Here is a 26,984-nt window from a genome sequence, read left to right as displayed (position 1 = left end):
GCACTCACGGTAATCGTGACCCCTCTCTGTTAACGATGATTGCCAGTCCGGAAATACGTGATAGGTGCGCAAAGAATGAGGAAGCGACAAGGGTAGAGCCGCCGATAGTGTAACGACCGGTGATCCGCAGAATTAAAAGAGCCTTGAAGTGGCCTATCAATGTGGTGCAGTGGTCGAAAGCTATCAAGGCTCCAACGTACAAATGGCCGATGCAGGACCAAGCCTAAGACAAGGTTTTGACAAACGAACTGTTTGTTATAGCCTCGAGGACGACAAACCGTGTGTGGCAGTATACACGTAAGTTTCGCTTTTTGTCATCTTGATACGGAATACCAATAAACTCATACGGAACGTGCGGAGTATGACACTCGTAGTCGGTATATGCACCATGGTTCAGACACGTTTCACATTGATGCCAAAAGGAGAACAAGAGTCTGTCCTCTGCTAAAAATGTGCTCGTGCAAAAAAAAGTAGAAAGTAGACGTCACAATCGCAGCGCTCCTTGCGCGTTCCATCTCAGCAAAGTCAATTTTCATACGCATACGCGTCACAGTAAGAGTTCAGGTGGTGCGCCGACTGCGCAGCATTCATGGCACAAACGTCAAACGGGCACGTGACTTATGCCGCACTCTCCTGCAACACAAAAATCACAGCAAAGCGCGGAACACTTTCAAAGTACCACGAAGAGGATTAGCTTACAAGTGCACAGGCGTTCTGAACATTAGAAAGTGGTAAACATCATTTACGCTTGTTCCAACGTACGCACCGTTGAGCATCAAAAACGGATATGTATGTGTATATATAGCGAATGACGAAAAACTGCAGAAACAGGAGGGCGGAGAAAGGGGGTAGATGCCCATCCCAACAAAACACCAGATATAACCTCTGTCCAATACCGGCAGTGCGCCGTAAAGTATCTAACGGGTCACACCACACAGTCGGGAACGAGATACAGAGTGAATCATCAGTTCGTCCCATCGTCATCCACTAATTCATACCCCGTGCAAATGGAATCATCACAGAGATTAGCGCTGCACAATGTGGGACAGTTGGCTGGATGACGTAACTCGCGCGAGCTTTATGTCACCCACACCAAAAAGACACTTGCTGTTTTGCGACAAATGCAAATGCGTTTTACAAATTGTGAAAGAAAATAAACAAGGGGCACTTTACACGCGACAAGCATCAAGCAATTACCCCGGCACATCTGGTTTATGCTATACGGTTTCATCTATCCCCCATTGTTAACCCTTCAGTTTGAATAGAATGATCTCGGAAGGATTAGCGCAGGGAAAGTGCAGCCTGTTTGTTACTGTCTTTTTTTTACTGATCTGGATCAGAATATAGTCGCATGACTGTATATTTTGATCACCTGTCGGATGAGACTAAGGAAACAAGAATTTCAGCCCGGGTTAAACCTATACGCTTTCGCTAAATCTGTTAACACTGTCGATATGTACAAAACATGCCGAGAGCTTGAAGCGCAGTTTTGGGAACATGGTTATAATAGCTATAAAAGAAAACCATATCGTGGTGTACCACGCGGTATACAGTGCCGCGGAGGTTTCCGGTGTCAGAAGCCTGGGCACTCCTCCGATCGCATGTTGCTGTACGGCGGGCAAGAGAAGACGTTCGCGAAGTCCTCCTTGTGCTTGAGGGGGCCGTTGCACAATGCCGTTCCATTCTCTTCGGCGCAGAGCGTGTAACAGTGGACGACGTAGAAGAGCTGGTGGCCCGTGAGCGGCACGTCCTGCAGCCGTTCCTCGTCGAAGGACGGTACGAGCTTGAGAACCATGAGCGCGACGTCCAGGGCAACGCTATCTACCACGTTGGTCTCCATAAGACTAATCCATTGGGGGGTGGGCTCCCCTTGCCGCTGAAATAGCGTGGAAAATGACAAGCCTTAATTAGGGCGCGCACCCTGATTAGGGAGCGGCGGCGTGAGGGGGGGGGGAGGTCAATGGACCTGGAATTATCGAGTGGGGGTTGAAACAACGTGCGACAAAACTCACTGTCCCCGCGCCCCGCCTTCCGTCAAGTGCGTAATGTATCCACGATAATGTAATCCTGGCTACGTAACTGCGGTTATGTAGTAAGATTTGATGGATCTCTAAAAAAAAGCCAATTTTGGATTGTGATCTTCGCTTAGTATGAACTCTATGCTACTGAAGCCCTAGGTTACTGTGCAGATTAAATAACTCACGCAGTCACCCACCTAAATCAACAAATGCGCAAGAAATCAACTTGTCTACCACGGCGCTCCAACTTCATCACGTCTCCATGGATGCCCTATCCAGCCCCCTATATCTATACCGTTGGTCACTAAGTGGTTGGAGTATAACATGAGGGCTGACAAAGGTGGATATTCTGTAAATGTGTAGCGATCGCCCGTAACTTCGTACGCGAGTCTAGCAAGCCACCACTGACTCATTCTTACGAAGGCCCCTTTCGTGTGGTTTCACGTTCAGAGAAGACCTTGATAATTTACGTTCGCGGCAAAGAAGAGACAGTGTCGTGCGAACGCGTGAAACCAGCCTATATTGAACATGAACTCTTCATTCCTTTCACCATTCAGACCTAGGCCTCCAGCTTTCTGAAGGGAGAGGGAGGAGCCTCTGTAGCCAGCGCTGGTCACTTCCCTGTTCCCGCCATGAGGGTCATTGTGCCTGCTCGAACCGAAGTAGCTGTAAGACAGGAGCACCACTACTGCCACTAAGGAAGCCTGATTTTACTCCTAATAAAGCCCGTAGATTCACCTTCTCTGGTTGTCCAAACGTGTATTCCTTGCCTCCGCTAAACCTAACTCCCAACAACTGAGCCTAGTAGCTTGGAGGTACTGGTAAACTAGACGTGCCCTGTGTTTTGAACCCCGTGGGTTCGGTTTAAAAAACTCTGGCCAACCTTCTAGCATGATTTGCAGAGAAAGAAACACAATCACACCAGGATGCGTTGACATGACCTGTGTACATGCATATTTTGGTGGTCGCGTCCATTTGCGCTACACACCTTGTGAACAGAAATGCACCACCTGGCCCACAGAGATGTCCTAGAGCCATACCAACCTGCTTATCCTCCATGCCGAAGAAACATAATTGGAAGCGGTCCAGGGGATCGGTCCCATGGCCTTGGAATCGAAGCTCCATGTAGGACACGACCGTTGCCTTGGCCACTTCAACGCCGAAGGTGCCCAAGCGCACCGCCGTAGGCGCGGTCATGTGGTACATAGGCGTCATCAAAATGGACGGCTTGAGGGCGTAGTCGAAGCGGTCGCGATTAATATTCGGGTGGTAGAAGTGGCTTTCAAGCACCCATGGCTGGAGCATCCCGCCGATGGCTTTGATGTCCGCCCGACGGTAGGCCTTAATCGCGTCACGCAGATTCTTTACAAAGCTGGCCTCCATATCCGGGTATTGTGAGAACCTGTTTCGAGTACGAAAGCGCCGAAATTTCAACAAGAGTAAGCTTTAAAACTAGCTCACCAATTGCCTCTGAGTGCCGCAAACCCCGCACCCTGTAGTGCTTGCGTACTTTTGTACTCCTGAATATAACGCAAAATTAGTACTAAAATGTGCAAAGTTCGAGGACTACAAAACAGTACACGAGTGTACAACTCGCGGCGGTTGCGCTTTTCGGGTGTTCGAAAATTAAAACACCCAATTGTCCTTGCAAATGGACTTTTTATCCCTTATTTAATGGTTACTGCGTGGCGCTCTACGAGCTGCCACGCTTGCTTAATAGCTGAAAAATTTTGCCGCTTAGCTTGGGGTTGTAGGTTCGAAAAAAGGATTCAGCCCGGTTTTTGGTTCACTTGCCGCTGGTTTTTCACACCCCGACTATTCCTCGTGAGGCGCGATACATAGGCAATTATAGGAGTGGTGAGGCTGCGTCCCCTCTGGGCTTAGAGCATACACCGCAGCGTACCGCCGCAAAGCTAAAACGCTTTCACTTCCCATTCACTTTACTATAAGGCGCCATGCGGTTCCGAACCTCGCCTCGATGTCGTCCATTCGGGCTATCTCCATGTACTTGAAGGCCACGTCGAGTTCGGCCCACGGGTAGGTGGCGCGTTCGAGCCTCTGGTACACGACGCGACGCACCTCCCTCGCAATGCGCCTCGCGTCCGTGCGCACCGGTTCGGTGTAGACGCGCTCCAGGAACGGCAGGAACAGGGCGGCCCCCATGAGGTAGCTGGCGAAGGCGAAGCAGCCTTTCCGGTGGAACTCCTCGGCGCCCTCCAGAGTGTTGTAGTGGTTGGCGATGAGCTGCCGGTTGGCGAACCGCGCGGTGAACTGGACGGCCATCCAGCCTATGATGAGCTCGACGATGGTCTCTTTCGTCTTGATCAGCTCGATCAACAGCTTGAAGTATTCGTGGTGGCTGGTGGCGATCTCGATCTGGGAGGGCGCGCGCGTGCGGTGCGCGTAAGCGTGAGCTGCGATCTTGCCTGTCGAGAACACCGAGGGAGAAAAGACAACAAATTTATCTTGTCTTTGAGTGGTAGAAGACTCTGCCACATTTCGCATTCGTCTTTCTCCCACGAAGACATGAATATTTGTTGGGATCGCTTAATTAGTTTTTCCTTCTTCCTAAGTATACAGTCGTTGTGGTGTGAACCTCTCCTCTTGTGCTTCGTGTTTTTGACTGTTTTTTTCGTTCAAGTAAGTATACACTTTGTCAGACGTCGGTTAAGTAGCTCCGTGTTCGTTGTACTTGTTCGTTGGCTGGTGTACTGTCCACAGTGCACTTTTGAGAGTTTGGGATTGTCTGTGACCTATGCGTGGCCTGAAGGGTGTACGCAGTCGACGGCCTGTACACGGCGCGTAGAGATTTCATAGCCTGTAGTGTTTACGTGGAATCTAGACTTATGGCTCTAGGGATACGGCTCGCAGGCAGTACATTGGGAGGCGCAGGGAATCTCGCAATCCGTGAGCCGGTGCTAACGAAGTGTTGTTCGCACGTGGTGGAAAAACAGATATGCGCTGATTGGTGTGTGCAAAAGTATGAGCCGTTACAGTACTAAACAGCTGGAGGAGCATGAGCAATGGTGGCTCTTGTTACTTAACTTTCCCAGTAGACATTAGAGAATGAGCGACGGACTCTGTATCGATTCAATTTTTGCGATTCCTGGGGTTGAAAGAAACGGTATAATGAATTTCAGAATGAGACAAGAGTAGAAAATATGGGTGAGATTTTTTTTATTCTGGAACGAAGTGGCATCCAACTTCTCAATTTATGTACGTCCATTAATAACGAGACAGACTCGCCATAACCATCATTGAACAAGCATATTCAAATACTCATCTTTTCTCGCGCACCATTGATCATTAGAATCGCTTGGATTTGTGACAATTCTCACTTTTGCACTTCTTGTGTTCACATGTTTTGTTCAGTGTTTTCTTTTCTTTAGCCCTTCCTGCATAGACCTTGTGTCCGAGGTATATATGATAATTAAATTAAGAAACGAAAATAACAACATATATCTCGTCTGCCGGTTCGACTTTGATGTTGCGACGTAGTTCCGGTCAATCTTCCCACAATCTATAACTAGAAACAACGGATACTTGTTTAATACTCGTGCACATCAATTCAATTTTGTGAATTACCTTTTTCGTTGAAACGTAATTGACGCTCGTCCGTTTCTGTCGTCTATTAGTGTCCTAATGATCAGTGTCCTAATTTGATGATAGCACAGTTACACATTCGGTTTCAGTGAAAGCAGAAACCAAGTCCAACTGAGATCGGCTTGCAAATGGGGCTCGCAGAGTTTAATCACCATTATTTTCAATGGTAACCTAAAGCGTTCGTGTGTCTGTAAAGTAAAGTGCTTTTGTTGGCAACACCGGTTCTTTGTAATGACTCTCCATAGATAAATATGTCCGCAGTATTTTCGCGATTCCTATCTCACTCACAGAAAAACGCTTGACGTTGCAGTTGTACTTTATAGATAAACAAAAGCCAAATCGCGGCTCGACGCTGCCAGTCATAGCCAACTGTCTGCTGCCAGAGTGTGAACTGGAGCAGCAAACCAGGGCAGCATCGCCTGCCGCCTTTTAACGCAACGGCGTCAAAGAGCCCGTCTTCGAACATCGCCAGCAACACTGAAGACAGCAAATAGCACATAGCAGGTTGTGGGTTTACCCGCTCGTTTCCGGTCAAACCGTAGAAATCTTCGATGTCGCTGGTCCACCGTTCCCGCGTTCCCGAGGTGTCCGAGTGATTCCTCTCGAACACATATCTCCTGGGCGGGGCGTGGTACGCTTCTAGCAGCGGCAGCATGATGTCGTGCTCGTAACTGAGCATCTCTTCGAAGGTGACGCCATTCAGGACGCCTCCACCGTAGTGGGCGTACAGCGCATCGAAGTACGTCCGATGGGCTGGCGACCCGACGCCAAGCGTCGCCGCGTGGAATTGGAACTGATCAAGGCCTCTGGTAGGACGTGCGAAGACCTGTAAATTGATAAATGACCTGAAGGAGCAGCTAAAAAGTAAAGCAGTTTGTTCGAACGGTAAAGCATTGTTGCGATGGAAATAGCGAAAATGCGAATAGCGAAAGCATTGATGCGATGTAAATCCATAGTGAAAAGAAATGTCTCGAAATCTTACGCGGTGTGCGGTTCTAGTATTCTGCTTCAGCTTGCTTCACGTCCGAGAAATCTGGGACAAGAATGCCATACTGATATATTCATACTTTATGAGTAGCATCATTTGATACCTAGGAGACAAACCGTCAATCTATTTGCTGCCTATACTTATCCCACAATTAGGTGGATGGCGCCAGGTCTGGCAGTGGGACACTAACTGTAAGATCACATATATATATGACAACTTTTTCGCGATTCTTAAGCATGCCAAGTAAGATCTTGCGTGCGAGCTGGGCGTCGGGAAGTTAGCACTTCTGAAATATAGCAATTAGTTTAGCATGACGCGTCACTATATACACCCGCAATGTTTAAAACACACGACGCCTCTTCGGTCGTCCTTGTTATTGGAAGATGAGCCAAGCTGCGTCTGCGCCACTGGTATTCTTATTGTGAAACATGCGACCGTGTGCTTTCTTTTTTAAGGCGTAAGCCTTTAGTGACTCACGAGTGTCCGTGCACAGTGCGTGGAGGACGCAGGAAATCGGTTATCAATCACAGCCGGTGACACCTCGCTTGCATCCCATGCTCGCGGACACAGTGGCGCCCGTTCGGAGAACATTTCAGACAACGGCAACAGAGGCAGTCATAGATAGGCTTTCGCCTATCGCAGTTTAGCTCAGCAAAGTGCCCGTGGATTTTTTTACCTCAAACGTGCTATCGCTGACGTAGTCGGCGGTCAAGTCTAGCAGGCAGGGCCACCCCCACTTGTCGTTGAGTTCAAGAATGCTGCGAAACACGTCCACCGACTCGATCTCCCGTGTCTCGGGGTGCTCCGGCCAGTGCAGGTTGGCGTCGCGCATGTATCCGCGGATGCGTGGCACGTAGTCCGTGTCCTGCGTCACGATGTCTTCGCATGACTTGAAGAGCCGTGCCGCCTTCTGCGCCGCTGTCTGGCCCTCAGCCGGGACGTCCTCGTGTCTGCAGAAGGGAGGAGCGCGCGCGCGGTTAGCACTGGCTTGAGGGGCTTAGTTATCGCTGTACACTAACTCTGGGTCGGTTTGAATTCGCGCATGCATTGCAGAGATTCAATGTCGACGGCCAACAGGGCTTCAAGCTATGGAAAGCACTAGGGACCGGTTGGGTGACATCTCTGCGACACAGCACTACACAAAAACAAAATCTACGAAAAGTACAGATCGCTACACTTACCAATTAGCGTGTGCAAATTTATGAAAAATACGTATATACATTAGGCTACCAATCATTAGGCTGCCATCACACACCAATCATTATCCGCGAAGATGTAGCTTATCATAGATAGAAGAGTTTAATTGTTGTTGCCTGGTTTTCTCTTCTATTCTACGGTCTTTTTCTGCTTGCTTTCTTGCTCTTTGCATGGGGTTGATTGAGCATTTATTATGCCAACTACCACGTTGTACACGTACTCTGCAGAGCCGTTATCTCTGTCCAATATCTGCTAATATCTTACCAAACCTAGTCTTTTCCTGCTTTCAGTTTTAATTTCTATTATTCTTTTTGCATGGAATATTGATTTTGCGTGCTTATTACACAGTGGGAATAAAGCTTTCGTCACCTGGATGTTTTGAACGGCGGAGCTGCTTAAGCTTGAGTTCCAGCCGTGCCCGGCGACCGCTCAAAAATCGGCGCAGCTAAGCAAAGGGAAGTGGAGAGGAGGAAAGGCTAAGCGAGACATATAGAGAGGCAACATGTAGGAGCGCGCGTCCCGGCGAAGTTGTTTTAGTGATAAGGCGCGCAGGGGGCTACGCCTAGGGATGAAGTATGCTCTGGCGTACTCGTGCACTCCTAGTGCGATCCGCCCATAAGATGGGCAGACCAAGGAAGGCGTTCTCCCCCGAAAAAGAAGAGAAGCGACAAAAAAGGAGGCCATCGCCTGCGCGCATATATCTCGGTGACCGCGTTGCAACACAAACAACCATTTAACTAGCTAAAGAAAAAATGATGAAAAAGAACTGCACAAATTCTATCAAGAAAAACACTATAAGAGGACAACAAAAATGGCAGGATGAATTCGGCCACGAACGGTAATTCTTCCTGCGCTCATTCCTGTCCGACTTATTAGGCTTCTTCCTGCGGTCCGAATTTGAGGGCCTTCCCATGTAGTTTAGACTTTCTTCAACTGGACGGTGATGGGTCTATTAAAGCGCTGACTGCATGAGCGTCAAGAACCACGCCGAAGCCAGTGGTTCTTTTTCTTGCGTTGCAGTTAGGTTTGGGCATAGGATCACAGCTGCGTCATGTTAACCTGTGGCTCTAACGTGGCGTCGTCAGGGCTTCCTTGGCGGGCGTATTCTTTGCTTCCAGGCTTCGTAGGCAAAGCGGCGTCTTATTGATATGTCGTCGAGATAGTCTTTTCGGCGTCTCCGTCGACGGCAGATGATCTTCGTCAGTTCGACGAAGGCAACCCCACCTCCGTCGTTTCCTGCATTTAGTTTTCCGGATTAAAGCTGGACCACTGTATGATCGGCGCTGCAGCGACAGGTATCTACCGGGCGATGGCGAACATTGAGGGCTCCATCCTGTGGCGGCAAGGTAGTCGGTGATATCATGTGGCCTTTCACATTTCTGTGATCACGGTGCATTGACGGCGCTTGACGGCGAACCCCCGCCGTCCCAAACCGTGGTATGGTTATCGGTGATAGACATGGCGGGCTTCCCCGCAGTGATAGTAGAGCGGGCGTTCGTCGGGGGTGCTCCGAATGCCCGTCATCCTCGATAGCTGCACAGGGTCACTGGCGGACATGCTGGCGGCGGCGGCGGCAGTGGGCGATGGAATTTCAGTGTTGTGGGGCCTTGGCGTGGTCGCGAAGCTGGACCTTGACAGCGGGCGACGGTGGCCTATGTTTTCGCTCCCGGCTGGGGTTGCAGCGATTCCGGAACTTCCAGTACTTCCAATTACAGCGGAAGCTCTCCAGTAACTATGTCAGCAATCAAAATCAGCCTGGTGCTCCGACTATGGGCACAACTTTGGCAGCTGTTCCGTACGACCACTCTGATCGTCTCGAGCAGGTCGTCGGAGCTTAGCGCTTCAGCTTCGGCGTAGTTCGTTGTCAGCGCACGGCGGTTGTATTGCCTGGTCCGCATTTCAAGAGTCTTCTCGATTGATGCGGCCTCCAGAAGAAATTATTCGGCAGTCTTGGGTGGGTTGCGTATTAATCCGGCGAATAGTTGCTTTTTGACACCCACAATCGAGAACCGAACTCTTTTCATCAGCCATGTTAGGGTCGGCATGGCGCAAGAGGCGAGTCACATCGTCCGTGAACATCGCGATGCTCTGGTTCTGTAGTTGCACCCTGATTCCTAAGCGAAGTTCGGCCCTTTCCTTTTGTACGACACCGGTGAAAAGCTTTACGAATTTCTCATGAAATAGGCCTCAGTAACCAGGGCGCTCTCTGTTCTCAAACTAGGTCCCAGCAGCAAACTCCAATGAAAAAAAAATAGACATGGCGCAGCTAGACGTAGCCGCTCTAGTTGTTGAACATCGTGATCCTCTCGTATGTCTTCAGTCGGGTTTCAGAGTTTGCAGCCGGTAATCCACAGAAACTTGTTGGTTCCCGAGGTTGTTGCAGCAGGATGATGGATGCTGGGACTGCCATTGGGTCGTTGACTTGGCCTTGATCCATATGGCCTTCTCAGGAAGAGGTCCACACTCCGGTAGCAGTCGTTGTCTACAGCTAGGTCGCTGGTCCTTGGCGACGTTGGTGTTGTCCTCGGGTTTAGGGCTTGGATCGGGGATTTGTGGGGATGTTCGGCACATGAATGGGCTAACACTTCCACCAGATGTCATCTAGCAGAGCGGTGAAGAACTCAGCAGAAAACTATTATTGAGGAAACAGTTTTTATTGAGTGAACCTGTGGCCACAACAACAGGCTACAATCAGACCACAATGATGGTGGCGAACACCGTCGGGGATCAGCGAAATCTGATCCGCGAGTCAAGCGTATCGGCTTTTAGACATGACTATGGAAAGCTCCAGGGAAATCGCTGGTGCCCGCGTGCCTTCCAAAAACTTATTTTAAACGGAACAGCACGGTGTTCACGGGGACAAGCAGGGAGAAACGACACGGAAGATCGCTGACTTGCAACTGAAGTTTATTGCTTGGAACGAAGCATATACAACTGCTCCAACCAATAGGAGAAACCAAAAAAACACACATATTGTTCCTTGAAGCTGAAGCCGAATACTATTTACAATTTATCTACAGGGAAGCTCACGGAGGCCAAAATGGCGACGCTATATCGAGCCGGCACACACGTCGTCTTCGTCCTCATCAGTGCAGCCACACTGTGGCGGCTGCTCCGTAGTATCACCCCCCGCTGTAGAAGCACCGTCCCGGTGCTTATACTACACATCCGCGGTGAAGGGTGTATGGTATGATTTTAGTCTTGCCACGTGAACGATGTCACTTGCAGCCGATGATGACGCTGGGAGATCGGTGGGGATGATTTCATACGTGACATCGGTCACTTGTCGTAGCACACGGTAAGGGCCAGTGTAGCGCGACGGCAGCTTTTCGAAAAGGCCCAAACGTCGAACGGGTGACCAGAGAAGCACCAGCGAACCCGGAGAAAAGTGCACGTCACGATGGTGGCAGTCACAGAGGCATCTCTGATGCTCCTGTGAGGCCTCGAGACGGGTGCGGGCGAGCTGGCGCACGTGGTCGGTGTGTGCGATCGCGTCGCGGGCGTATTCAGTGGCGGTACGTGTGGCCGAGGGCAGCAAAGTGTCCAAGGGCAACACGGTTTCTCGGCCATTTAGGAGATAGAATGGTGAATAGCCGGCGGTGTCGTGACGCGATGAATTATAAGCGAACGTCACATATGGTAAGTGAAGATCCTAGTCGTGGTGGTCGGTCGCAACGTACTTCGAAAGCATGTCGGTGATGGTCCCGTTGAGGCGCTCCTTGAGGCCTTTGGTCTGTGAGTGGTACGACGTGCTGAACTTGTGCTTTGTCGAGCAGGAGCGGAGGATGTCCTCGACGACTGCCGACAGAAAGCTGCGGCCACGTTCAGTGAGTGAGTTCAGTGCACGGCGCGGAGCACCGTGCACTAAAATGATGTCATAGAGCAGAAAGTCAGCAATGTCAGTAGCGCAACTTGTCGGGAGAGCTCTCGTGATTGCGTACCGCGTAGCATAATCGGTAGCGACGGCGAACCATTTATTTCCGGAGCCCGAGAGAGGAAATGTTCCAAGAAGGTCTAGAACAATACGGAAAAAGGGTTCGGGTGGGATGTCGATCGGCTGCAGACATCCAGCTGGAGGTGTGGAGGGCTTCTACCGGCGCTGACAGGGCTCACAAGTGGCAACATTGCGCCGCACGGAGCGGGCGAGACCCGGTCAAAAGAATCGACGGCGTACACGGTCGTATGTGCGCGAGACGCCCAAGTGTCCAGCCAAGGGAGCATCGTAAAGTTGCTGGAGGACAGTCGAACGCAGATGCGATGGAATGACGAGCAGAAGGTCAAGGCCATGTGGATCAAAATTGCGGGGGAATAATGCCCCCTCCTTAAGGAGAAGCACCCGGAGAGAGGCGTCGCCAGGAGTTGACTCCAGAAGGTCGATGACGGCTCGTAATGAAGGATCGCGCCGTTGCTCGTTGCCGATTTGAAGCAACTGGGACACAGAGAAAACGCAAGCAATGGCGTCCGCACCATCCGGTTCGTCGACGGGGCAGCGGGACAAACAATCAGCATCCTGGTGCAAGCGTCCCGTCTTATATACCACGGAGAAGGTATATTCTTGCAGGCGTAACGCCCAGCAAGCGAGTCGTCCTGTGGGGTCCTCGAGCGAGGATAGCCAGCAGAGAGCGTGGTGATCAGTGATGACACAGAAGGGGCGTCCGTACAAGTATGGACGAAATTTCTCAACAGCCCACACAAGAGCGAGGCACTCGCGCTCTGCGATTGAATAATTGCGCTCGGTGGGTGATCGAAGTCGGCTTGCATAGGCTATAACGCGATCATGTCCACGCTAGCGCTGTGCTAACACTGCTCCTATGCCATGAGCACTGGCATCAGTCCGAACTTCCGTTGAGGCAGACGGGTCAAAGCGGGTCAAAATTTGAGACGTGGTAAGGAGAGTAGTCAGCTGCGAAAAAGATACGGCATGGTCAGGACCCCAAGAAAAAGGGGCGTCTTTCTTCAAGCGGTCGGTAAGGGGACGTGCGATAGTCGCAAAATCCTTCACAAAGCGTCGGAAATAAGAGCACAGCCCTACGAAACTACGAACGTCCTTGGCAGACTTCGGAACAGGAAAATTCGTAACGGCGCGAATTTTGTCTGGATCGGGTCGCATGCCTCTGGCGTCTACGAGGTGTCCAAGGTCTGCGATTTTGCGGCGAGCGAAATGGAATTTTGACGAGTTCAACTGGAGACCGGCGCGGCGGCACACGTCAATAAACGCTGAAAGACGGTCTAGATGCGTGTCGAATGTGGGCGAATAAATCATGACGTCGTCCAGATAGCACAAACAGGTGGACCACCAGAACCCTTGAAGCTAAGAGTCCATTCGCTCGAAGGTGGCGGGCGCGTTACAGAGACCGAAAGGCATCACCTTGAACTGATAAAGGCCGTCAGGGGTAACAAATGCAGTCTTCTCTCTGTCCATGTCATCGACAGATATCTGCCAGTAGCCGGACCGTAAGGCGATAGAAGGAAAATAGGTGGCACCGTACAGACAGTCTAGAGCGTCATCAATACGTGGCAAAGGGCACACGTCCTTTTTTGTGATTTTGTTCAGGTGGCGATAATCTACACAAAAGCGCCACGTCCCATCCTTCTTTTTGACAAGTACGATGGGAGATGCCCAGGGTCTACAGGAAGGCTCGATAATGTCCTTTGCAAGCATCTTTTTGACTTCCTGTTGGATAACAGCTCGTTCCGCCGCAGAAACACGATATGAACGTCGGTGAATAGGGTTCGCATCGCCAGTATATATGCGATGGGTCACGACGGACGTTTGACCTAAGGGTCTATTGTCAAAGTCAGAAATGTCGCGATAGCCTACAAGAACGCGGCAAAGTTGTTCAGCTTGAGCAGGTGTAAGGTCAGATAAAACCATCCTCTTAATGTCCACGTCAGTACCGTGCGATGACTTCACGGTATAGGCTGAGCTGTAACGATCTTCCACTATTAATGCCTCGACCTCATCATCCTGCAAAGCGCTAATTATAGCCAAGGAAATCCCCTGAGGCAAGTGCGCTTGCCAGTAATTTTCAGCAAAGTGTGCGGTACGATAACACCATGTGTAAGCATAACGGCCGGAATTGGTGCGGCCACGTAATTGCCGTCAGGTAGAGCTGGTGAGGACAAGTCGACGTGTGTCACAGAGTGAGGCGGTACGCGAATAAAATACATGCAGCTCAGATGACTTGGAGGGGGGTCCACAGCGTCGGCAAGAAGGGGCAAGTCAATGCGAAGTGAGCCGGCCGAACAGTCAATGAGGGCAGAATGATACGCAAGAAAATCCAGACCGAGAATGAGTTCGTGAGGGCAATGCTCGATGACGGTGAAGAGAACGACGGTGTGCCGCTCATCAATGGTGAGTCGGGCAGAACACATGCCAACAATAGCGACAGACTCTCCGTCGACGACTTGTACAACTCGGTTCGGGGCAGGCGTCAGAACTTTCTTGAGCCGACGGTGAATAGCAGCATTCATAATGGACACATGCGCCCCGGTGTCAATCAACGCGCACACAGGAACATTGTCGACGAGAACGTCCAAAAGATTCTTCTTCGTGGGTAAGGTGAAGCGAGGATTTCGTGCCAATGTCGTCAATGCAGCTTCACCTCCAGAAGCTGCACTGTCTAGTTTTCCGGTCGGGGGTGCGGCGAGTAGGTCGGAGAAGGAGCACGGCGTGACGGGGGCGAGCGAGATTGGCGGCGGAAGGGAGAAGGCGAGCGGGAGTAGCGGAGTCGTGTCAAATGTGTGACCGGGTCACATGATGGAGCGGACATAGAAGGGGCGAAGGAAAGTAATGTGCTAGAGGGGCGAGGGGGGTAATCAGGATAATAGCGCGTCGGAGAAGCCCAGCGGCTGCGGCAGTGGCGAGCGACATGTCCAATGCGTCGGCAGTTAAAACAGATCGGCTTGTCGTCCACGGTTCGCCATTCGGAGGGGTTGCGCTGTGCATAAGAGGAGTAAGAAGAGCGCGGTGGGGACGTGCGTGGAGACAAAGGTTCCGAGCGTACGGAACGAATGGATTGCAGGCCGACGTTGGACAACTCTTGACGGACGACGGCCTAGATCAAGGAGATTGTCACCGGAGGATGAATAGGTAACGGGAATGAAGGGGCCGCCGGCTGTGCCGCTTCGACCTCACGACGAATGATGCTGGTCAAGTTGTCACATCGCGACGGCTGGTAGAACAGGTCGTCACAGGATGACGTAGCAGCTGTGTTGGGAAGTCGCGTGATGTGCTACGATACCCGGCGGCCTTTAGCACGCTCGAGACGGCGGCACTCCTTGAGGATGGTATCGATGCTGGTGACGTTCGTAAATGCCAGTAAATTGAAGGCGTCGTCAGCAATGCCTTTGAGGACGTGATTAACCGTATCGTCCTCAGTCATTTTCGGGTCAGCCTTGGCACAAAGAGCCAAGACGTCGATAATGTACGACACGTAGGACTCGGTCGACGTCTGTACACGTGTGGTAAGGGCTTTCTTAGCATTGACATGTCGACTAAACGGATTGCCAAAAAGGTCGCGTAGCTTGTCTTTGAAGAGATCCCAGGCAGGGATCTCCTCATCGTGAGTCTGGAACCACGCCAATGGATCTCCGTCGAGGTAGAAAAGCACGTTGGCAAGCATAATAGTCGGATCCCACCTGTGACTGGTGCTGACACGTTCGTATAAGCGGAGCCAGTCGTCAACATCAGGACTGTCGACTCCGTTGAAAACACCAGGATCCCGAGGTGGCGAAACGGCGACGTAGGTCGAGGCTGCAGGCGGAGACGCTTGCGTAGATGAAGCGCCGCCAGCAGGAGCCGAAGTTGCATTGTTGCCGTTGCGACCGCTGCGAAGCTCCATGACCGGTACGGGGAACGTCCACCTCCGCCAAATTAATGTTACATAAAGCTGAAGCCGAATACTATTTACAATTTATTTACAGGGAAGCTCACGGAGGCCAAAATGGCGACGCTATATCAAGCCGGCACACACGTCGTCTTCGCCCTCATCAGTGCAGCCACACTGTGGCGGCTGTCCCGTAGCAATATATCCACCATCATTCCTACACGCTGCACTGAACAGGGGAGATACCTGTAATCATCATATCCTCCCCGCCGCTAAACATGCTAGTTCTTTGGACGTAATGTATAAGGAGGGGCTACTGACGCATGCGTCTTTTGTCCAGGCGATGTGCGCTGCTTCGATGAATTCACGGGTTAGTTGGTTACTATGTTCACTTAAAATTTGTGTTCTAGCGAAGTCAGGATGGCAGGCATTAGTGTCGCAGTCTCTACAATGGATGCCCAGATGCCCTTTTACTGTATTATGCACATTGTTCTTGTGCTCCCTCAGGCGTGCATTAAGGCATCTCCCCGTTTGACCGACATTAAGCCTGCCACATGACAATGGAATGGCGTAGACAACTCCCTCTTACAAGAGACAAATTGATTTTCATGTTTATAGTTGCACTCTCTTGGAACGAATTCATTGTTAACAATTTTTCACATCTTCCCAAGCTTATCCGGCGCCGAGAAAACTACTTTGACACGTGCTCTGTTGGCTATCTTTTTTATTCTATGGAAGATATGATGAATATAAGGCACTACAGCGGTTTTTACTTTTTCCTTTCCTGTCGTCGAATCCACCCTTTGTTCTTTTCTGTTTAGGCTCAAACTTCTGAGGATGATTTCTGACACTGACACCAGCAACTACTTAAGATAACCAGCCTTTACCAGACGATCTGTTTGATGATTGAAGCTATCTTGCATGGAGTGCGTGCATGATTTGTTCAGCGCGTCATGGTAGCATATGTAGCATGTGTACTTGCATTTGCGCATGCGCACGTCTTTATTTAAAAAAAGTTAAATTGTGGGGTTTTACGTGCCAAAACCACTTTCTGATTATGAGGCACGCCGTAGTGGATAACTCCGGAAATTTCGACCACCTGGGGTTCTTAACGTGCACCTAAATCTAAGTACACGGGTGTTTTCGCCCCCATCGAAATGCGGCCGCCATGGCCGCGATTCGATCCCGCGACCTCGTGCTCAGCAGCCTAACACCATAGCCACTGAGCAACCACGGCGGGTACGCACGTCTTTATGTCTCCCTTTTTGAATCTGCCTGCGCCTGAGTGAGTGAGTGAGTGAGTGTGAGTGTGAGTGTGTGTGTGTGTGTGTGTGAGTGTGTGTGTGTGTGTGTGTGTGTGTGTGTGTGTGCGCGTGCGCGCGCGTGTGTGTGTGTGTGCGCGTGTGTGCATGTGTGTGCGCGTGTGCGTGTGCGTGCGTGCGTGCGTGCGTGCGCGTGTGTGTGTGCGTGTGTGTGTGTGTGTGTGTGTGTGTGTGTGTGCGTGTGTGTGTGTGTGTGTGTGTCGTGTGTGTGTGTGAGTGTGCGTGTTTATCTTCTCTCGGTCCAGTCAAAATGTGGCGCAATCCAGCTTCTAGTATGCTATACCAAGAAGCCCAGTCTTCAACCTCAGCATGTCTGCGGAAATTTTAATCCTCTTTTTTTCATTTTCCGGTGTAAAAAAAGAAGGAAGTTGTTATTCCCATGGGGAAAACCACATCCAGTGGCCGAATGATTAGAGGGTCGCGTTACAGTGCTGAGGGAACTGAGTTTGATAACTACGCACGCACTACAACCGCAACTTCTTCAGCGCTCCTAATCACGTGTCAAGGTCACCCTCAAAGTCACATAAATGGCCAGGAACTGACATGTATCACAGTTGGGGAAAGAGCTGAAGAAAGCGATGACTTAAAAACGAAATCGGCTCTCAACCATTCCAAAAAGCTTTGGGAATATAAAATTTGAAATTCTTTAGATGAAATTTGAAATACCCAGTCGCCCAAGCTTTTTAACAAATACCACTGTGGTGGTTTTGCATGTGAACTCTATAGACACAAAATAACTTATCCCCCACCTGGCGATGTTGGCAACCTCTTGGATGAAGCGGTAGCTAATGCGGTCGCGCACCGACGACTTGTGCTTCCAGCGGCCACACACGAAGTGGTAGAAGTCTTCCAAGGATCCACCGACCAGTCCATGCTTTCGTTGAGTAGCTGCACACAGCCAAGGAGTAGTGAGCAACGCGTCAGAGTTATGAGAAAAGCACTTGGCTAGCTGGCTCGTTCATTGACAAAACATGGTGAGCCATTTGATCTAAACTTTCTGCATGCGCACAATTTTTTTATTTCCTGAAAAAACAATATACGGCAGGAATGTCGATGTTCATTTCGTGCCACACACCGAGTGACACAAGCTGGCGTCAAAGAGGTTCGTTAAAGAGTGGCGAAGACCAAGTGGCATGTACACGCTGCTCTAGGTTGGCAACAAAGAGGTTCATTGAACAGCAGCACATGTGCAGTACCACTTACCGGTCCAATGGTTGGTATGAAACCCTTTTCCCTCACCGCAGCAGCTTAGTGAGACACTAATTTAGCCGTGTACTACCCAACGACTCACGTTCTCGGGTAAACGCCTAAATACACAGGCAGGCAGGCAGGCAGGCCGGCAGGCAGGCAGACCGACAGACAGACCTCAGTAAATGCGTCAAGTACCCTGAGAATGCTCATCAAATTAACATTTCGCATTGAAATGTGAAGCATTGATAATAATAGGTACGTTTAGGGCTCTTCCAGGAGCGGGCCACACACAACTGCCCTCCAAGAAATCCTACTTTCTAAGCTGCTGCAGGCAGGCGGCAACACAACGTTATGCGTGCGCCATCACGGCAGCAGCTCCCATCCGCATAGGTGAAGGTAAATTTCAAATATTCCTTTTAAATTGGCAACTAACTGTGGGAAGTGTTATACCAAACATTGTAGACTCCAAAACGCCATGTTTCAGCAAAATTTGAGCAGTAATAGTGCACTGATTAGTGCAAAACCTGTTTTGGAACAGCCGCAGCGAAATGTGCACTACCCTGTACCAGAACTTCCACCATCAAAAATATAAATATTGTTACGTAGAAAGACGCAGACGACAAGCTATGTACAAATATATTTACAAGGAAAATACGCTGCGCTTGGCCAAGAGGCAACAGCCCGCGCTAGCTTCTAAATCGTCGTCTTCGTCTTCTTCCTGCTCAGCTCTTCGTCAGTGGGAGCATACCCCGTAGCACTACCCCCGGCGGCAAAAGCGCCGTCCCGGAGCGACTAAAGGCTGGACTCTGAAGCAGTGTAGTAGCTCTTGAGCCTACTGACGTGCACGACATCACTAGACGGCAGAGTAGATGACGAGGTTGAGCTCACAGGAGCAATTTCATAAGTCACAGGCGTCACCTGGCGCAGCACGCGGTAGGGCCCTGTGTATCGCGAAAGGAGCTTTTGTGAAAGTCCGACGTGACGAGAGGGCGACCACAAGAGCACGAGCGCACCAGGCGAAAACTGCACGTCACGGTGGCGGGCGTTGTACTGACGCTGCTGAGTGGTTTGCGAGTCCGTCAGTCGAGCACGGGCAAGCTGGCGTGCATGGTCGGCGAGAGCGATGGCGTCGCGCGCATACTCGCTTGTTGAGATCAAAGCAGGAGGAAGTGCCGTGTAAAGGGGCAAGGTCGGTTCGCGACCGTAGAGCAGATAAAAAGGGAGAAAATCCGGCGGTGTCGTGCCGGGAAGAATTATAAGCGAATGTGACGTAAGGAAGCGCAATGTCCCAGTCGCGGTGGTCCTTGGAAACATACTTTGACAGCATATCGGTAAGAGTACGGTTTAACCGCTCTGTCAGGCCATTGGTTTGAGGATGGTATGAGGTAGTCAGCTTGTGTTGAGTGGAGCAGGAACGTACAATGTCGGCGATAACTTTCGAGAGGAAGTTACGACCACGGTCAGTGAGCAGCTGTCGCGGGGCGCCATGAAGTAAGATAATGTCCCGCAAGAGAAAGTCCGCGACGTCAGTGGCGCAACTGGTAGGGAGAGCCCGCGTGATAGCGTATCGGGTGGCGTAGTCAGTTGCGACGGCTACCCATTTGTTCCCAGAGGATGACGTGGGAGAGGGACCGAGGAGGTCTAATCCAACACGAAAGAACGGTTCCACAGGGACAGTGATCGGCTGGAGATGACCGGCAGGTAGCACCTGAGGTGTTTTCCGACGCTGGCAGGTATCACAGGCAGCAACATAGTGTCGGACAGAGCGAGCGAGACCAGGCCAATAGAAGCGGCGGCGGACGCGGTCGTACGTGCGGGTTACGCCAAGATGTCCTGCAGTAGGTGCGTCATGCATCTCAAAGAGCACAGTCTGTCGTAGATGTTTTGGCACGACAAGAAGAAGATCAGATCCGTCAGGGAGGAAGTTCCTTCGGTACAGAATGCCGCCCTGGAGGACATATCGGCGAACGGATGCGTCGGTAGGTGTAGAGCGCAGACGCTCGATGAGTACTCGCAGCGATAGGTCTCGGTACTGCTCATCGGCGATGTTAACGAAGGCAGACACAGAGAAAATGCTGTCGGCAGTACTACTGTCGGCGTCGTCAGGCTCGTCTACCGGGTAGCGAGACAGGCAGTCAGCGTCCTTGTGTAGTCGGCCAGATTTGTAGGTGACAGAGAACGAATATTCTTGGAGGCGTAGGGCCCAGCGACCAAGTCTTCCTGAAGGGTCTTTCAATGAGCATAACCAACAAAGCGCGTGATGGTCTGTGATAACGGAAAAGGGTCGGCCATATAAGTATGGGCGGAACTTCGCAACCGCCCAAACTAGGGCCAGACACTCACGCTCAGTGATGGAATAGTTGCTCTCCGCGGGTGAGAGGAGCCTACTGGCGTAAGCGATAACACGGTCGTTGCCGCGCTGGCGTTGTGCCAGTACTGCGCCAATTCCGTGACCGCTGGCATCAGTACGAACTTCGGTAGGCGCAGACGGATCGAAATGGGCCAGAACGGGGGGCGTTGTGAGAACGTCGATTAGATGCGAGAATGCAGAGGCCTCGTTAACGCCCCACTGGAAAGGGGCGTCTCTTTTCAAAAGCTCGGTTAGTGGTCGTGCTATGGCCGCGAAATTTTTCACGAAACGGCGGAAGTAGGAACAAAGGCCGATGAAGCTGCGCACATCCTTGACACACTTCGGAACAGGAAAGTGCGTAACAGCATGGATCTTGCCTGGGTCCGGTTGCACTCCGTTCGCGTCAACGAGATGCCCAAGGACGGTAATCTGGCGACGGCCGAATTGGCACTTCGATGCGTTCAGTTGCAGACCGGCGCGACGAAAAACGTCCAGGACTGCCGAGAGGCGCTCGAGGTGCGTAGCGAACGTTGGAGAGAATACTATGACGTCGTCCAAGTAGCACAGGCATGTGGACCATTTGAAACCGTGAAGAAGGGAGTCCATCATGCGTTCAAAAGTGGCAGGAGCGTTACATAGACCAAACGGCATTACTTTGAATTGATAAAGACCGTCCGGAGTTACAAAAGCAGTCTTCTCGCGGTCGAGATCGTCCACAGCAATCTGCCAGTAGCCGGAGCGGAGGTCAATAGAAGAGAAGTAGCGAGCACCATGGAGGCAGTCAAGGGCGTCATCGATCCGAGGTAGGGGATACACGTCCTTTTTGGTAACCCTGTTAAGGTGCCGATAATCCACGCAAAAGCGGCATGAACCATCCTTCTTTTTTACCAGTACAACCGGTGACGCCCATGGACTACATGACGGTTCTATGATGTTATTGGCCAGCATTTTGCGAACTTCAGCGTGAATAACTTGACGCTCAACCGGTGACACTCGATACGGGCGGCGATGAATAGGAGGGGCATCGCCGGTATTAATGCGATGTTTAACAGTTGTAGTTTGGGCCAAAGGACGATCGTTAAAGTCAAAAATATCGTTGTAGGAAAGCAGAACGCGGTAGAGCTCACGAGCGTGCTCGGACGGCATGTCGGGCGCAATCATTTTCTGTAAGTCGGCGATGGTGCAAGTTGTCGACTGAGATGGTAGAGGAGGATCGGCTGAATTGCTGTCTACCTCAATAGATGCTATTGAGTGATCTTCGAATGAGCAAAGTTGGGCCAGAGACATCCCGCGTGGCAGCACTTGTGTCGTCAAGCCAAAATTGACCACTGGCAGGCAGACGCAATTAGCCGTAATAGATAAAACGGTATGAGGTACCGTGATCCCGTGTGTAAGGAGAACGTCTTGTAGAGGAGCCGCGATATAGTGACCGTCGGGCACTGGTGGGGATGACACTAGGTCAACGTAAGTCAGTGCCGTAGGTGGCAAGCGAACAAAGTCGACGGAACTGAGGCGACTGGGGTGTGGTTCAGCGGGATCCAGAACAGGCAGGTCAAGGTGGAGAGTACTGGCGCAACAACCAATGAGAGCAGAATGTGCGGAGAGGAAGTCTAAGCCGAGGATGATGTCGTGGGGACAGTGGGCGATGACTGTGAATAGCACGACTGTTGAGCGATCGGCGAAGGAGACGCGGGCGGCACACATACCAATTACGGGGGCTGTTCCGCCATCGGCGACACGGACAACAAGCGTCGTGGCGGGCGTGATTATTTTTTTCAGGCGGGTACGAAAGTCCGCGCTCATTACCGACAAATGCGCCCCAGTGTCTATAAGAGCAGATACAGGAACACCGTCGACTTGCACGTCAAGAAGGTTCAGATGAGTGGGCAACGTCAGTGGAGGATTTGGCGGCGTAGGGAGCAATGCAGCGTCACCTCAAGGCGCTGCATCATTCAGTTTTCCGGCTGGGAGCGGCATCCGAAGGGAGTCGGCGAAAAGGAGCGACGGGGCTGGGGAGAGCGAGATTGTCGTCCTTGGGGCGAAGGTGAACGAGAATAGGGGCTGTTCGGCGCAGGAGAGTCAGTGGCGGCATTATCGGAGCGTGCGGCATAAGTACGAGAAGGGCCACCCGAGGGGCGGGAATAGGCAGTATAAGCAGACCGGGTCGGGGAAGTCCAGCGACTTCGACAGTGCCGAGAAATGTGCCCGATGCGACGGCAGTGAAAACAAATGGGCTTGTCGTCAGCAGTGCGCCATTCAGCTGGGTTGCGGAAACGTGGTGGGTAAGACGATGCGGGACGGGGCGGAATCGAAGAAGCCGGATGGGTATCAGGGTGATGGGCCGAGCAGATGGTGTGAAGGCCCATGTTTTCGAACTCCTGGCGGACAACTGCCTGGATCAGGGAAACCGTGACTGCCGGTGCGTTGGTGGGGCTGGAGTCGAAGGCAGCCGGATAGGCGGCCTCAATCTCACGCCGAACGATCTTGGTAATATCGCCGGTGGTGTTGGGACGAGGAGCGTCGGCACAGGAAGAAGTCGCTGGGGTGTTGGGCAGACGGGCAAACTGCTGATCGATACGTCTGCTTTTAGCGAGTTCCAGGCGGCGGCACTCTTTGAGAACAGCATCCACCGTCGCGACGTTGTTGAATACGAGCAAGTTGAAGGCGTCATCGGCAATGCCTTTGAGGATGTGGGATACCTTGTCCGACTCAGGCATGTGTGCATCAACTTTGCGGCACAGAGCCAGGACGTCCTGAATGTACGTGACATAGGGCTCTGTTGACGTCTGCACACGGCCGGAAAGCGCCTTCTGCGCGGCAAGTTTGTGACCGGAGGGGTTGCCGAACAAGTCTCGGAGCTTTTGCTTGAACGAATCCCAACTGGTGAGCTCCTCTTCGTGCGTCCGAAACCAAACTCGAGGTGTGCCACCGAGGTAAAAGACTACGTTGGCGAGCATGATAGTGGGGTCCCACCGGTTATTGCGGCTGACGTGTTCGTAAAGGCTGAGCCAGTCCTCGACGTCTTCCCCATCTTTTGCCGAGAATACGCCAGGATCACGGGGAGCGGAGAGGGTGATGTAGGTCGTCGAAGTGGCAGCAGGTGTCGGAGCCGGTGGAGTCGGGTTGGCGTCGCCGGGAGCCATGAAGGTAGGCTCGACGTACCGGCCACTGCGAAGCTCCGTGACGAGGTACAGGGAACGTCCACCTCCACCAAATATGTTACGTAGAAAGACGCAGACGACAAGCTATGTACAAATATATTTACAAGGAAAATACGCTGCGCTTGGCCAAGAGGCAACAGCCCGCGCTAGCTTCTAAATCGTCGTCTTCGTCTTATTCCTGCTCAGCTCTTCGTCAGTGGGAGCATACCCCGTAGCAATATTGTAAGCGCACTAACAAGTCCGTTAGTGTTGAGCCAATGCAAGCAGGCAATGTACTACAAATTCAACTTGGTCGAAATGGCGGAATCCGTCGATACTTAGATTTCAAGCTTTTTCTTTTTTTCTTTTTGGCCTCACTGATGTCAAAAATTGTACGTTAGGCTGACTGTTCTCGTGGCGTTTCCAGTGCACTCACGCGGTACCGCGCATTCGTCTGGGCGCCATGCTTGCGGTGCACTACCTTCGGCTGGAGAGAGCAGGTCACGTGTGCGCGCCGCCAGGCCACCGCAGAGATCGACAATGTAGCGCAGTGCGGTCCCGTCGCGCAGCGTGGGCCTGAAGACGACGAAGAGTGGGCCGTTCAGCATGCGCTCAGTTCGGGCTCCATCTTGTGGCAGGCAGTTACGATACGAACCATGTCTCTTCATGTCTCGCACAAAAGTGCATTTGCTGCCAGAATCTTGGAGCTTATCGGTCAACGAAGACGACTCATTTTACAGCCGCTATCCTGGGGCACCGACAAGAGCAGACGTCGATTGTCATCGATGTTGCAGCATTCTACGTTGATGAGGAGGTATTAAGGTGCAGCTACAGATTATCTGTTTGATACAGCAACTTCCGTATAGCCTTCGTTTTTTTTTTTTCAGTTCCCAAGACACTTCAGGCTAAGGTGGAGTACACGCAATGTGCTGCCAGAGCCGTTCGCAGCCTCATATTCCAGCATTCCGATAATCATTCATCTGTTCGCACTCCGAACATTTGTCATCAATAAAAAGCTTGACCTCGTTCGCATCGGTGCGAATCACTGTGAGCGCAAGTGAAAACTGATCTCTTGTTAAGCTGTGGTCTGCTGAACTTCGAATTCAGCAAGTCTCGCTGAGAGAGCTACAGTCACAAACTCGCGTTTGGTGATTGCTGCGTTCGTCTCGCGTAGCGAAACGTGAAAGAGAAACGCTGAAAGGAGCGTGAACGTGAAAAGGTGGCTCTTCGAAGTTACCAAAATATTCGCATAACATTTGAACGCATTAGAAAAAAAAACTTCCTTCAATCCGAAGTTGTAAACGATACCTACTATGATTGCCGATTGCGACGTGGCTTGAAACTCCTCTCAAAACCACATCACCTGCACTTTACCTAATTATTAGCCAAAGATGTTTAACAACTTGCGACTTGCCTTGCGCCACTACTTCGAGTCCCTACAAAGAGTGGAGTCGAGAATAGCGAAATGCACTTAACCTCGAACCATAGTCGAATAATAATAATAATAATAACTTCTTTATTTCCATCAGTGATGGAGGAGACTGCGGGTAAAAATCGCTTTGGGCAAGCGACTTGACTAGAGCCCGCAGCCTCCTTTACAAGGCAAACAGCGATTGCACAGGAGGCATATATATACATAACAATTGACTATATGTGAAATATGCACAAATATAAACGCAAAAACACAACTTATCTGAAAAACGCTCTTCAATTATTTAAGAAATATTGAGTGACAAAATGTTCACGTAAAGCTCGTACACCAGTTATATAAATGTCAAGACCTGATTTCAGAAACAAATTTAAAAGTGTTGGTAGTGTGTATGATATCTTTTGTGTAGAATAATTGGCACGCGGAGTGACCACCTTCCACTGCTCCGTACACCTTGTAATGTAAGAATGTGTGTTCCTGGTGAGATTAGATAATTCGTGAAGAAACTTTAAGTTCTCTTTTACCTCCCGTTTGAAAGCTTGACTTAACTTGTAATTATAAAGGTTACAAACGGGTATTACATTTGCTATCTGAAATAAGTCTGATGTGTGGGCATTGTAAGGCAGGTTAAACAGTATTCGCAAAAATTTTTTCTGAAGTATATGTATCTTTTCTAGATTTGTATGTGATGTGGTACCCCACACGAGCAGACAATAATAAAGTGTAGAAAAAAATAGGGTGTTATAAATAAGAACCTTGATTCTGTAAGGTAAAAGAGGTCTCAGCCGCACCATCATCCCAACTACACGAGATAATTTGCCCAATACCGATTCTATGTGCATGTCCCAAAGCACATTTTGTGTGAAAATAACGCCAAGTATTTTAAAACTATCTACAATTTCTAGGTTTACATCGTCATAAACAAGGTTGATGGAACTGGTTATTTGCTTAGATTTTGGCCTAAAGATTATTGCTTTTGTTTTGTTTATATTGATTTGTAGACAGTTTTGTTTTGACCATACATGAAGAGTTTTCAGAGCAGTGTTAGCTTTATTCTCAAGGCTACTAGAGTCAGGTGACGAAAAAAATATACTGGCGTCGTCTGCGTACATTACGTATTTCGCATCTTTATAGATATTTACTAAGTCATTTACATATATGATAAACAGGAACGGGCCAAGAATACTACCTTGAGGAACGCCTCTGGTGATATGCTTCAAATTTGAGCGGCTATTGTTTATTTCAACATATTGATAGCGATTATCAAGATAAGATTTTATAAGGCTTCCACAGTGCCCTCGAATACAGTAGGTTTCAAGCTTATCAAGAAGAACAGAGCGAAGGATGCAATCAAATGCTTTAGTGAAATCAATATAAATACCAAGGACAATGTTTCTAATTTCAAATTGCGATAAAATAAACTCTTTTTGATGGAGTAGTGCTAATTCTGTAGACCGTCGTTTTCTAAATCCAGACAGAAATCCAGACAGAAACTAAATCAAAATTCGGGCGTTGAGAATTTTTTATGGTTGATGATGATATTTCGGGTTTTACGTGCCAAAACCACTTTCTGATATGAGGCACGCCGTAGTGGAGGACTCCGGAAATTTTGACCACCTGGGGTTCTTTAACGTGCACCTAAATCTAAGCACACGGGTGTTTTCGCATTTCGCCCCCATCGAAATGCGGCCGCCGTGGCCGGGATTCGATCCCGCGACCTCGTGCTCAGCAGCCCAACACCATAGCCACTGAGCAACCACGGTGGGTTTCTTTATATTTGCACCCTCGAAACGATTGATTCCATTGTAGGTTCGTCGCTTGGCAGCGTTTTCGACTTCATTACATTTGCCATTATCCTGCCCTAAGCAGGATAATGGCAAATGTAATGTAATCCCCTAAGATGCTAGGCTTGCACTA

The 26,984-nt window shown here is 50.4% G+C and overlaps 1 protein-coding gene across 1 annotated transcript in view; it reads right to left on the bottom strand.

Moving 5' to 3' along the window:
• Positions 1-780: 780 nt before the first annotated feature.
• The window catches only part of LOC139049560 (uncharacterized), a 34,593-nt gene continuing 8,389 nt past the window's right edge, over positions 781-26,984 (bottom strand). Inside the window, exons 3-8 of the mRNA XM_070525101.1 lie at positions 17,707-17,845; positions 7,286-7,559; positions 6,139-6,447; positions 3,988-4,394; positions 3,063-3,420; positions 781-1,876 (exon numbers count right to left, since the gene is read on the bottom strand). Coding sequence (XP_070381202.1) covers positions 1,574-1,876; positions 3,063-3,420; positions 3,988-4,394; positions 6,139-6,447; positions 7,286-7,441 — 1,533 coding nt within the window. The 5' untranslated portion in view covers positions 7,442-7,559; positions 17,707-17,845 and the 3' untranslated portion in view covers positions 781-1,573. The remainder of the gene's footprint in view (positions 1,877-3,062; positions 3,421-3,987; positions 4,395-6,138; positions 6,448-7,285; positions 7,560-17,706; positions 17,846-26,984) is intronic.

The sequence above is a fragment of the Dermacentor albipictus genome, chromosome 9 (assembly GCF_038994185.2).
Source record: "Dermacentor albipictus isolate Rhodes 1998 colony chromosome 9, USDA_Dalb.pri_finalv2, whole genome shotgun sequence".
NCBI classification, from domain to species: Eukaryota; Metazoa; Arthropoda; class Arachnida; order Ixodida; family Ixodidae; genus Dermacentor; species Dermacentor albipictus.
This window is presented reverse-complemented; position numbering and strand designations above follow the sequence as displayed.